The sequence below is a fragment of the Zeugodacus cucurbitae genome, chromosome 4 (genome assembly GCF_028554725.1).
Source record: "Zeugodacus cucurbitae isolate PBARC_wt_2022May chromosome 4, idZeuCucr1.2, whole genome shotgun sequence".
Classification (NCBI taxonomy): domain Eukaryota; kingdom Metazoa; phylum Arthropoda; class Insecta; order Diptera; family Tephritidae; genus Zeugodacus; species Zeugodacus cucurbitae.
The window spans coordinates 68614760-68628657 of NC_071669.1; the positions used below are offsets into that span (position 1 = coordinate 68614760).

A 13898-nucleotide genomic window follows, 5' to 3' on the forward strand; every position below is an offset into this window, starting at 1 on the left:
GTTATCGAGTAGCCGGCAGTATTAAAGGCAAAAAAGGGTTTCTCAATAAAAATTTTAATTGATCAATTAATTGGGCTGTCTGAAAACGCTATTACATTCTATATAAATTGTAATGAAAGCTTTTAGGATCAGTCTGATAGTATTGTAATGAAAGCTCTTTGAACCAGTTTTAGAGTTTAAAGTCTCCGCAGATGAATTTAAAAGCATTAAAATGATTATTTGGTGATCTTGTTTTCCAAGTCGCTTAGGAAACTATTTTTCATATTTTGTTTGCTGAACATATAAAAGAAAGATTTATTAGTACAAAATTTTAATTTGTCTCAGTGTTTACAAACAACAATTTCATATCGGTAAAAATTAAAAAATTACAAAAACAATATCGAGTATGTTTAACAAGTAAACATTTATGAACCACCTACAACTATTACATTGTATTGAGTGAGTTGCATGAGAAGTACATGTAGGTGGATTTGTAGGTAAGCAGTCGATTGTCAACATTATGCCAAATATTTATTGAATATTTGATGAGTGAAAACATGCGCCACTAACAAACACTTGTCATTCCCCCATTTAGCTACCCTACATATTTACAAGTACAGGTGTATATATTTACTATATAAGCATGTAATAATTGTACGTGTACATGCATTTTTATTTAATTTCATTACAAATGTTTTAATGTAACACATACATACAAATTGTTTTGTTTCATTTCACTGCCAATCGAAATTAGTAAAGGAAATACTCGAAAATCACACATATAAGGGCATAATCACTTAGCTGTGCGCTTCTGTTAACCGCGTGCCAACATTTCCCCCGTTTTTCTGTTGCTAATTGAGTGGGCTATTTTCGTGCCTAGGTTTTAATGTTTTTTTTTTTCATTATTACAATTTCACTTGTAATTGTTTCGATTGTTGTTAATGCCGCAGCTTGATCTCAGCCTCAATCGATATTAGCTGTCTCGGTTTTTGTGGTTAAACGTTTGATATAAATTTACAAATATTTACTATATTTAGTGACGAGGTAGAAATTAAAATTCAAATCGGAATTGGAATTATGTTTTCATATTCAATTCATATAACGACATCGTCGTTAGAAAATAAATTCGTTTTTGTTGACTATAATAATTTAGTTGGAAAAGCACATAAAAGAAAATGTCTTGATAAGAGCTGATAAGACCTTAACCATTGTTTCCATTTAAATGGAAATAGTTGTAGTAAAAATCGAAACCGAAATCGAAACTTTATGTTCATTCAATCATAGCTTACAGTTTTGACATTCATCATCATCATTTGGCTCTACAGCTCCGACATACGTAATATTTTCGTATATAATTATTTATACAGACGTTTAATATTATATAAACCCGTACGAATGCAACCGAAGTGTAGCTTTGAAAGTTTCAATTTCATTAACGACGCCATTTAACAGCTGACGTATGACGAATTGTAAAAATTTTAAAAACAAATAGGTTATGCACCAAATGCCTACAAAACGAAAACTTAATAACGACGACTTTAGCTGGTCATGAGGCACTTAGAAACAATACAATGCAAATGCGTCAAACAAATTGACGTATTTACGGTAATAAGCTGGGATTTGTGTCTGAGCTTGGTTTGGAAATAAAGAAGATTTGGAAACGGTCAAAGAAAATGCCAACTCTATCATCTAATATTTATTCCTGAAGCTTTCGAATTTCTACCGAAACTCGGCCCTATCAACTTTAAATAATTTTTCTCACTCACCTGCAATACTGTGAAGAACGGAAAGTACAAGTCTGGATCTTTGGCATCGGTCATGTTCGGCAGCATTTGTCGCCCGACCAGCGCAGCTATGAAATACGTGTACAGCACCAGTGTCACAACCTGTAAATCGACAACAATAAAAAAGGCAATTACTTAATTAAACGGTAGCTGTTTGTGATCGTATTGCTTAATTGCTGCCAATTAACTCGAAACCCACCTGCGTATACACCAGCGGCACGCACACCGTATCGTATCCGATCAGACCACCCAACCGCCGTCGTATATCGGACAGCTCCATCAATATGGTTTGCACAATGTGATCGGACGCTATCAGACCCTCCTTGCGTGCGCGATTTATAATATTCGTGGCCCACACCAATGGCATCCAGTATTTGGACATGGGACTTTTGGCATTAAGTGCATCGAAGATTTTACACTCAGACTCGTGCATGAGACCAGCATCCACGAGGTGTTGTGTGGTGGGAAAGCGACGCTTCACACGCAGCGATATGCGTTGCAGTGTGATCACATACGCAAGCACCATGTAGCGCATGATGTTACGACGCATGAGGCGACCCGTTTCATTCTTCTGTCAACATTTCAAAATGTAATATTCGAAAGTTATTTCATATATATGTATGGAATACTTACATTGGCTCCACCAGTGCCGTTTGGTATGGCGGCGCTGATAAAAAGCGCCAAAGTGTCGGGCCATGGCAATAATCTATATTGCTCCCACCAACGTTGCACAACCTTATTTACATAGAAACCCAGCACAAATGACATGGGTATACTTTCGCCCTGTTGGCCGAAATATATGCGAACTTTGGTAAAAATTCTGCAAAAGAAAGAGCGAGTAATTGAGAATTCTATTAGAGAAGCTAATTTAGTTTAGTTTATTTTATTTAGACAGGTTTAAGTAAAATACAGAATCAGCAGAATAAATCTTAGATCTTAGTAATGTCTTGAGTGCAGCCCAAGTTAGCCATCCGTCATACCTTTTCAACAGTCAACTAAGAAATCACTTTACTATCACTTGCCTTGCAGCTAAAAAAACTGATATTACTTCTAAATAAAGAGGTGTATTTCATAATTCAAATAATCTCTGTCCGTATCATAGATTTTGAATCTTTGAGTTTCTAGAATGTTAAGTGGAATACTTCAGGGTGTGTTAACTTCACAGAAGATATATCTGCTGGACTAGGCTTCTATTTTTATGAAAGTTGATTGTATTATACTGATCCAAGGGCATTCTACCGATTGGGAAAGTGGAAGGAATTGTCTCGCAAAAAGAAAAAGTTCGATTTTTATTAGGCATTCCTCGAAACAGTCAGATCGAAAATAATAACTAAGAAAGCATGTTAATCTACTCTCTAGCTTAAGTGAACATAAATTTCATAATTCTAAAACTGGAACTCGACAAAAACAGGTATTTAAAATATTTCCAAAACTCTGGACTAAATATATCGGAAAAATTATTACATATTTTGCAAGATGAACAGGTGATAAGGAAATGAAAATGTAACTTATATAAATATACACATTTAGAGTAATCAACAATTCCTTCCGCAAGCATTAACCACGTTTTATAAATAAGACTTTTTAGAAAAATGAAATCACAGTATAAAAGTATACATCGGAGAATAAATTACACGAAGTCTTGTTTCACAAGTATACGCGTATAACAAAATTTTCATTTTTTCAAATGCCAAACAATTTTTAGAATTTACATAAATCCACATATGTACAGTATTACAAATACTTATATACAGTTAACAATTTGATATATAATTAATATTCACTTACATTTGTTGTTGTTCATTTAATACGAATCTATAGACTAAATTAATTGTATAATAAAGACATAAGTACGCGATTAATTCACGCCACACCAATTTGTAAACGCTGCCACGCCATCTAAAAATGAAAGAGAAGAGCAAATATGTTTGATTAGAACTGAGCGCTAAACTGCGTGAGTAGATAATTCCTTAATTTAAATTCAGTTACAAAAATTAACAAAAAACGATTAAACAAACGTGAATATGAAACAGGTTTCAAATGAAAAAAGCCAAAAGGCAAAAATTATTTTTAGGATTAAAGCAAACTGAGGAAAACAAACTGAGGGAGGTGCTCAGCACGCTCAAGCTGCCGCGAAGTGCAAGCGCCATGTTATTATTATCAGTAATGTTATTAGATGTGTGTAACTTTTTACTTATTTTTTATAAAAACAAAAACAAATTTTCCTTAATTTTTTCACACTGCATAATTGCTGTTTACATCGCTCATCGCAGTGACTGACATGCACTTGACTTTGTCCGTCAGTCGTTTGTTGTTTTCAAACAGGTTCAACGCGCCATTTATGCGTCGGAAAATTATAATGCAAATATGTACCATAATTACTGTCGTAAATTATATGCAATGCCATAAACATACATAAATAAACTGATTCTCAGCGTTGCTTTTACGCAATTATTTTGACAAGTTAACAAGTAGGCTTATACGGAAAGACATACATAATGAGGATTGGGAGTAATAAAAATGTAGAAGATTCTAGGAGAAGAATCAATACAAATGTTTCTGATCATTGCATTAAATCTTGTGCAACTTGTAGAATTACTCACACAAACTGAAATTGCAAATATTATTATACCGAACAAAACATCTATTAACTCCTTTCCGCTTGAGTTCATATGAATTAATAATACATAAGTAAACAATTCTAGTTAACACATAAAAGTGCTTGCATTCAGATAGATAAACAATAAAAGTAAATAGCGGTACTTGTAAAAATTTTTACTTTAAGACTAGCTATGATAAATTCTGTGATCACACCAATTGCAATTAAATAAATGGCTGGGTTGAGTTAAGATATTGATTGATAATGAACCGAAAAAAATCTAATTATATAACTAATAGTATTCGAAAAATATGTGCCTCTAAGCAAAAATCATCAAAAAAATCTGTATATATAGTCCAAGTTTTAAAATGGTATATAATCTTAAGGGGATATACCAGAGTAACCCTTGAAAAACTAGGCGATTTTTTTAAAAGAAAGTACTCGATAGAATTTTTTGAAGTTTTTGGACATAATATAGGTACATTTTAAGCTATATTTAAAGACTTTTTTTACTAAAATATTTAAAAACAAGTAAGGACGGGCTAAGTTCGGGTGTCACCGAACATTTTATACTCTCGCAATTTATTTATTTAATTCTATTAGTATAACAACCAATTTGACCCACATATTCGGCTATGTAGGGTATAAAGTCCAATGAGAGTTGGAAACGATAATATTAGTTATATGGGAGATAGGGAAGTTATGACCCGAATCCACTCATTTTTGGCACGGAGACATATTATTAGAAGAAAAATATTCTCTCTGAATTTCTTCAAAATATCGAGAGACTTACCTATATTTTCGGTAAAAAAAATTGTTAGAAGCGCTGAGGTCCTAATATTCGATATATAAGGTAGGGTCTTGAAAACTTATGGACCAATTTCGACGATTTTTAGAATTGCGATGCCACTCTTTAAATGCAGTATTTTTGTAAAGTATTATATATTGTATATGGGAAGTAGGCGTGGTTGTGAACCAATTTGGACTATTTTCACAACACATCATTGGGAAGCTAGGAAAATATTATGAACCGAATTTCATTGAAATTGGTCGAGTAGTTTCGGAAATATGCTTTTTGACCTATAAGTGGGCGGAACCACGCCCATTTAAAATTTTGTATACCATTTTGAGTGCAGCACTTCTGTACCATCTTTATAATGAAATTTTACGTTTCTGATGGTTTTCCTTAGGGCGTGGTTAGAATCCGATTTCTTCCTTTTTTGGACTGCGTAAGATAGTACCTAAAAGAAACGACTCTAGAAAGTTTCCTTGATCTAGCTTTAGTGGTTTACGAGATATGTACAAAACGAAAGCAACCTTGCTATGTGATATCTTAATATTTACTCAAGTTACAGCCGTTATGTGAACAAAACTATTATACTTTCTTATCAACTTTGTTGCGAGAGTATAAAAATTGAAAAAGGCTATTAAAGATTTAGTTATTTCCTAAACCAAAAATCATTGAGAAACTCAGAAACTAAATCAATCAAGGGTCGTGGGTTCAAAACCTGACTAATTAAAAGCCGCACGTATGCAAGCTGCACATTTTTCCGTTGGTCTCCTTAAGGCAACCAGCTAAAGATACTTTGAGACATATGTATGTATGTAAGTACCAAGCTAACAATTTTTGAAAACAAAAAACTCAAAAAGTTGTTTATTAAACAATAAAACAACAGAAACAATTAATAATAAACTGCTAAGTACATAAACACTAGTATTTATTTACATACATGTATGAACTCATTTGCCTCTATGTACTATAATTCACAACTTTGACACACTAACATACCTTATACATATGAACATATATATAATAACTATTTATCGTTAGCGATTTTGCCATTTTCAGCTTGACTGCCATTTTGGCTACACGACACGTGCTTTATCGCCAAATAAGAAATAGTGTAGTCGCAAAGCTCGTATAATAATTGTTTTCAATTTTAATTCAGGGATTATACGAGTACTTGTGGCGGTCAATAAATTGATTGATTTCGTTGTTTTTTCTCAGTATTTACATATTTGAAAGCTTTTGCTAGTTTCATAAAATATTTATTAACTAACCTATTTTTTTGGCGATTTGTCATTCAAAATGTTCGCCAACAACTCAGTGTCCTCGCAAGCGATTTTTGCACTTCCCATACTTTATGTGCTCACATGATTGATTGATTGATTATTCAGAATATGTTCGAAGGGCAAAAATTGGAGTATATGCAAATAACGGTATGTTTTCGAAATATTGAAGTAATTGAGGGACATCTTTTAAACTCTAATTATATTCATTCTCTATAAACTGATGTGATTTGTATATGAAAAGAAGAATCATTTTAGAAGGATATTCGGTCGGGTTAATAAATTATGATATGGCCAAGTTAAAGTTGGTTTTATTTTAATGGGAATCTTTCTCTCCTTTTCTCTCTATCACTTAGATCACTTGATATATCGCTCTTGCTGAATGATACATACAATTGAATTTAAACAGTTTAACAAACCAAGGAACACGGTTTGACAAAGGAGATCAGAAGAGTTTCTGAATATGAGGTAATCGGTGCTATACACCCGACTGGCGGTGTTTGACATACTCGTGCATTGTTTCAACTCTCTCAATTAACAGTTCCAATCACATATTATGAGCTGTGTCGAATAAAAGTGCTTTCAAGTGGAACTCATACAAATAAATAATTATATTCTAATTAAGGATATATTATATATAATTCTTACAAGTGAAATAATTATACATATTCTGCTTATTCATTCGCTGAAAATGAGTCAATTAATGAATAAAATACCTGTACAAAGACCAGATAAAGATATATGCATAATTTTACTATATTAAAAAATCAGTTTTGAATTGTCTCTGTTTTCTATGGAACTCAATTTCGATTTCATAATCTGATTATTTTTGTGGCTAGCTAATTTATTTGTTATGATACAATATTGAAGTTCTAAGAAAGCTCCAACAAAGCCATAAGCAGCTTAAATGAAAAGAATATACGAATATAATAACAAATTCATTTGATTGACAGAAAGAAGTTTGCATGCGAAATTTATACTCGGGGGGTCTTGTATATAAATGAAATATAATATTAATACATATACTTAAATATACATACATATACAACATGTGTTTTGGTATATGTATCTATAGATTTATATATGTATATATCTCATATTGAAACCATTGCAGTTTTGTTTTTGTTTTAATAATAATAGTGATTGATTATCTAGCAAAATTGTGGGAAAATACATTTTCCATTCACATCAATATCAATTAGTCAATGTAACTACATTGTTGTCTATCTTTGTAGTTTTATAAGTAAGCAATTAAAATTATTTTGTGTCTATTTAACAGTAATATAAATAAACTGCCATATTGCACAATATAGTATTATCAATAAAATATTACTTGAGTAACTTACGTTTTAACACGTTCGATAAATATTTATTTTTTTTTACAAAATCGACATAAATAAATACTTTCTTTTCATTATTCTTACGAAAAGAAAGAAGAGTAATAATTGTCTAAAGTATCAAATATTGTGCAATAAAAAAAATAATAATCAGTATGTCATGTAAAGTAAAGTTGTCTGAGCTTATTGGCGCGCCATATTGAGTGATGATCTTGTGTAGATTATATTTAATGTGACGGAAGAATTTATTTCATAATTCAGTATTGCCAACGCAGATTTCCCTGCTGTCAGTCCGAAATCCCATTTCAATAGCAGTAATGTAGGCTTCGAACTCATGACTAATACGTTGATAGTCACACACCAAGTCACTCGCCCACTATCAACACAATTCATTCATACGTTCACATGCCACTTTTGTTTACAACATGATTCTTTCCTCAAGTTCCAGGGAAATGAGAGCTTAAATAAATAACTTTATATATCAACTATATACTCACATGACATACAAAAATTTACCGTGATTATGTACATAACCATAATGTTTGTACACAATTGCTTTTGTGAAATGATAACAAAGCCCAAAAGAAATCACCCAGTTTCATTTGTGATGAGTCATAGTTATGAAGTAATATATTTAAAACTCCGAGGTTGCCGGGGCCGACCACGATTTTTCAATTTTTTTTGGTACATCAACATTTCGACCTAATAATATTGGCCTAATAGAGGTGATAGCACGAGGAGATAGAAATACTTCCCTACGGAATCCTCCGAAGCCTCTGTACTAAGCTTTCTATCAGAGTACTGTATAAAATATACATGTTTGAGATTTATTTCAAGTAGGACTCCTCCATCTCAAAAGTGCACGAAATAGGTCCGTAATCACCAATATTCAGATCTCTGACTTCTTGGCTTTCTTTATACCCAAATCTGTTCAAAGGATCTCATAAGCCCAAACCCTTCTTATATCTTATATCTTATAGATATTACTGATTTTCCCATGCATTTTTTGGATATTAAGCGGGATAAATAGTAGCAAAAATAAAATATAAAGTTGTTTATACTCACTTCCATAGAATGCGCCAGAAGCAGCCAAAGCTACTGCCATTCGGCACCTCACCAGCATATGACACAGTCATATTTTACCTTAGTAGTATTAAGAGGAAGACCCCAGATGGTTACAGCAGTCGGCTGCAATGTCAGGAACAAATGTAAGCGATAACAGATTAAGCAGTCACTTGGCACTGCAAGCGATCAGCGCGCCGATAAACTGTTGAATGCAGAGCGCAAGCTCAAACCCGCTGCAATAATAATGTCAACAATCACAGTGATCGCTCAATAACAATAAAGCGCGTATTTGTTGTTGTTTATTTTCATAGCTGTAAATGCGTCGCTAATAGCTCGCTTATAACAGGCAAATGCGCATGGTAAGCAATCGTCACAAGCACCGACACCGTCACCACCAGCGCCACCGTCACCATCAATGCCGCACACAGGTGAATTGCACCCTTCACGTGACGCCCGCAGCTCACTTGTTGCTTGAAACCACTACATGCAAACACTTAACTTGTACACAGCAGTGCATTGCGGTTTCGGTATTGAAAAACGAATTTTCTACTAGTGTCGCGTTCGCTCGCTTGCGCGGTGTACTCTGCGGCCGATGGCTTACTGACGCCTCATTATCGAAATTCCGACACGTCTGCGTTGCGAGTCTTTCGGTTTCGCTTGTTGTTTGTTGTGTTTTATTCACTTCAATTTCTACAGTTTCACGTTGGCATTAATGTGCATCATACATGTGTACTATGTACGTAATATGCTGTGTGTATGTGTGTTGCAGGTGTAATGTGGTCAGTAAGTATGTATGTTTTGATTTTAGTGGCACTTTGTTTGATTTTTTGATATATTTGTTCTGACGTTTTTCGTATATATTTTCTGTTGTTTTTGTAAAATTTCCAATATACTAACGTTATATATGATTTGCGCTGATTTTTGACATTGACGACTTATTTTTTCGCAAAAAAAAAATTTGGAAAATGAATTATGTTATTTTGGCGACTTATTTTTATGTGTGTATCAATATTTTTTTATTATACTAATTTTCAAAATTTTCAATTATTTTTTTTTTTCTAATTGATTATTTTTTTTTAATTTTTCAGTTAAAAAATTTGTTTGATTTGGCGGATTTTTTTCACAAAACTGTTGTACATATACGGTTGTTTTGGTTTAGTTTTATATATTATTATTTTCATTTTTTTTTTTGCACACTTTTTTTTAATTTTTTCATTAAAATTCCTTTCTTAATAAAAACATATATTTTTTGATTTAATTTTAATAATTCAGTTATAATTTAACTATCATTAAACACACTAGAAGCGAACACAATCACTATTAATTTTCTGTATATATTAACCACATTTATTTAGCATTCCTCGTTTGATTAAGAAATTCCTGAAATGAGAGAAAAAATATCTGTTAGTACATTTGTATATATATTTAAATAAAAATAAAAAAAAATTAAAAATATTTAAGTCTAAGTATACCTTACATTCATTCAAACAAATATGAACCGAAACGTGTTTCTTATTATTTACACAAAAATATTGAGAGCTTATTAGCTTAATATTATTATACTTAGCAACTGATATATGAATATACTTCGACTTGTTATTTGCTCTTTATGGCAAATATTGTAAATATTTAAAACACAATAAATTTTACTAGGAATTCCAAACTTCAATAATAAATTTAAACAAGTTAAGACTTAAGTAGCGCTACAAATACATGCTCGTTTGTATGGATGTGTTAAGTGTGTGACAAACTATTTCCACGTAATATCCAAAGTAATTATGAACTCATAATTATTTTCATATTTCTTATTAGTTGAATAAAAACAGCAACAAAACCTATGTAAAGCTTTCGCATCTATTAGTTTACATGTGAATATGCTCCGAAATTGAACTATGAGAATTCACTTTTAGAGGAAATCTTATATTTATCAAGCGAACTTTCGACCCAACTTAGTGTATTGGCACTCTTTACAAGTTCAAAAGAACAAATATAGTATGAGATCGAGTCCCAAACACACATATTTGTCATACAACTCACTTTATCTTTCATCATTTTATTACATTTGAAGCAAATGAAGAGGAGGAAATAGCTAAGAGGAGCAAATTCTTCTCTAAAAAATGGTAGTAACAGTCTACATTTTATATTCAAACTACCGAGCGACTTTATACTATATATATGCTTCAAAATAAGGATCTTATCACAAGATGATCTGGTGCCAAAAAAGTATTCAATCGGTCTCTTATTTAACGTGAATGTATCGTCTATAATGATCAGATATTTTAATATATTATAACATAAAATAATATAAAATATAAATGGGACTTAAACACTCCGAAAATCAGTTCTTTATAGATCCCAGCTGTTGAATTTATCCATTTATATAGTTCAATATTTAATTATTTATTATTTATAATTGTGATTTGGTCTAAAACGATCCTAAACGTTTATGGAAGAGCTTCTGCATTCCCCTATAATATATGATATGAAAAGGTTTCGCCCCTCTGTCTATTTTTTAGTTGTATCAATGAGAATTTGAGGCTTCAGAAACTGTCCACATATGTCTCTAGCTTTCATATACTATGTACCAGAAATATTTGTTTTCTGTTCTTTATTTCTGTTTTTCATATCAGTTTTCTGTTCTGTTATTGGGTTTCTGTTATGATTAGATTATTAGGTATATAGTATGTATAAGTATTTTAACTATAAATAACTGTTTATTGCTAGAATCTATTTTTGTTTTAATGACGCTAGTAAAAATTGCAGTGAAACTATTCACTAAAGTAATAGTTTTTAGTGTGAGCCAACTGACTACACCTTAGTTCAAGCAAACAAAAAAAATAAAATAAAAAAATAGAAACAAAACGGCAATAATTTTACTGCTTTCCGCAACTTGCTAACAAAAATCGATTCATATTACATAAGCAAATGTATTTTTTTAATTAATTACCTGGACTTTACGAGAAAATCATAAGCACAGAAAATAAATTCTAATAACTATATTTATTTTCGTAAATGAACTCAAAGCGCCAGCTTTGCGCCTTTACATTTAAGCGCTAGATAGTTGTGCTACTAAGCAGTAAAGTACCCGAGATTCATTTGTGTACTTAAGAAAAAATTAAGTCGTAATAATTTCAAAAACAAATTGAGGCTTCGAGTTGAAATCTGTTAACATATTCATATATCAATCACATATAATTTTTTGTTCTAACGCAGACGCCATTCATATTTGCTGTAATATCGTGAGTAAACACGTTGAGTCTGTACTAAAGTTCGTAAGCTTGTTGCGCGTTAAATCTCCGTGTCACTTCACGATTTCGTATTTAAATTTCAATTAGTCGCTTGACAATTGTATTTTGTTTAATTTGAGTACTAATAATCGAGTTATATATGTATGGCAACATTTATTATATTAAAATAAAATTCCGAATCGTTAGTAGTGAAGTTGAGATGATGCTGACAAAAGTGAAATATTGTTCGTGAGTTTCCGTTCAGCAAAAATAATGAAGTCAGGAGTTGTATGTCTAATGCATTTTGCTGATGCTGATGTTATGATGACATATTTGACATATAACGGTTGTTTGTCAAATCAGCTGAACTCAGTATGTGTGTAGCAGAAACACATATATTTATATAAGCTCACTTCAATAATATGTTTTAAAAATATCTGGGGTGTTATTTATAAATAAAACAGTTATTTTAGTTAGAGATCGTTTAACGTAACGGTATTATTAAGGTTGTATTAATTTTTTTTTTTTTTCAATATACTTGGTATGTAAAGACTGAGAAATTCATATTGATATGAATGAATATGGGAATAGACAACAATGAGCAACTTTTTCACTAAAAAACTCCTCGGGGTATATAGTCAATGAAATGTCAGAACACCTAAATATTAAAAAGAAAAAAAAAAAACATTTGCATTCAGCAGATGATTCTAGTAAGTACTGTGGGTATTCTTTTCTATAATTATAGAGCCTACGAATATACTTAGCTGTTTGTGTTCTGCTAGATAAAAGCTAATTTCTGTCGACTAGTGTAATTGAATCCGCACATTATGCACACTTCAATGTCTCAAAGCGACTAGTTTTCACGCCGTTGCATTTAACTACCTATAAGTGGCAGCCAGAGGCAAAGACTATCATCATCTCACCGTAGATGTTAGAAATTGTTTTAAATTTAAATAAATAAAATTGTTTGTATGCAAGCTGAGGCAGCTCGCGCTGGCGTTAATTACATGACAGCCGATAAAAATCTTTTTGTTTTATTACCCAGCATACAGTCACATATATTTATATACTTAGTGCATGAGCACAGCTTTAAGTTTTATATGCTTATGTATAATAGATTTCAATTGGATTGCAAGAATCGCTTAAGTGTATTACACCAAAAAATGCCGCTGTGTGTGTGCGCAATTTTGATTACGTCTTTGCTTTGCGCATTTCACCTTGGCGCTTAATTGTTTTTGTTATTGTATTTTTGTCGTTTTTTTTTTTATTTTTAAACGTGTCAAACTGACGTTGGGTTTGCTGCTAATTATTGGCGAAACCAACCAGTAATAGTGAGTTAAATATACATTTATTACTTCCAAGAATCGGCATGAAATCAATGCTCATCTGTCTTAAAACCGTTGCTATCCGAACTGTGTATGTGTGTGTGTAAACGAATTTATATAGTTGCTGTCACAAATTGTATTTCTCGTTTGCAGACTCTCTGCTATTTGTGTTGGGTTATTCCCCCGAACAAATATAACTTTAAAACAGCTTTTTCAATTTGCCTGAACTTTTTTATGAAATTAACACACACAGAGAGGCACACACATTCACATTTGTTTACATAATACATTTACTCTTACTTCTTATTCGGAAACTTAAACAAAAAGGTAAATAAATAGTAATTTGAAAAAATTATAGTCATTTGCGAAAACCTTGACTCCACTTCAGCTGATCCACTTCACTTGTTTTTCTTGGTTTGTCATTTTGTTATTGTGTTTTTAGATTTTTTTAGATTTTTCTTTTATTTTTTCTTCTCTCTCGCCGGTGTAACAAGTCAATTCCACAATTGCAG

General features: G+C 31.9%; 1 protein-coding gene across 6 annotated transcripts in view; it reads right to left on the bottom strand.

Annotated features, from left to right (window-relative positions):
* Positions 1-13898, bottom strand: part of LOC105213727 (bestrophin homolog 1) — a 35130-nt gene that overhangs the window by 12433 nt on the left and 8799 nt on the right. For 3 of the 6 annotated variants that reach the window (XM_054228664.1, XM_011186792.3, XM_011186768.3), the window contains exons 2-6: positions 8835-10214; positions 3552-3662; positions 2397-2583; positions 1963-2334; positions 1746-1865 (exon numbers count right to left, since the gene is read on the bottom strand). In XM_054228664.1, the coding sequence (XP_054084639.1) occupies positions 1746-1865; positions 1963-2334; positions 2397-2583; positions 3552-3662; positions 8835-8905 (861 nt within the window). In that variant the 5' untranslated portion in view covers positions 8906-10214. The remainder of the gene's footprint in view (positions 1-1745; positions 1866-1962; positions 2335-2396; positions 2584-3551; positions 3663-8834; positions 10215-13898) is intronic. The other 3 variants (XM_054228665.1, XM_029040361.2, XM_054228663.1) reach the window with 2 other exon arrangements.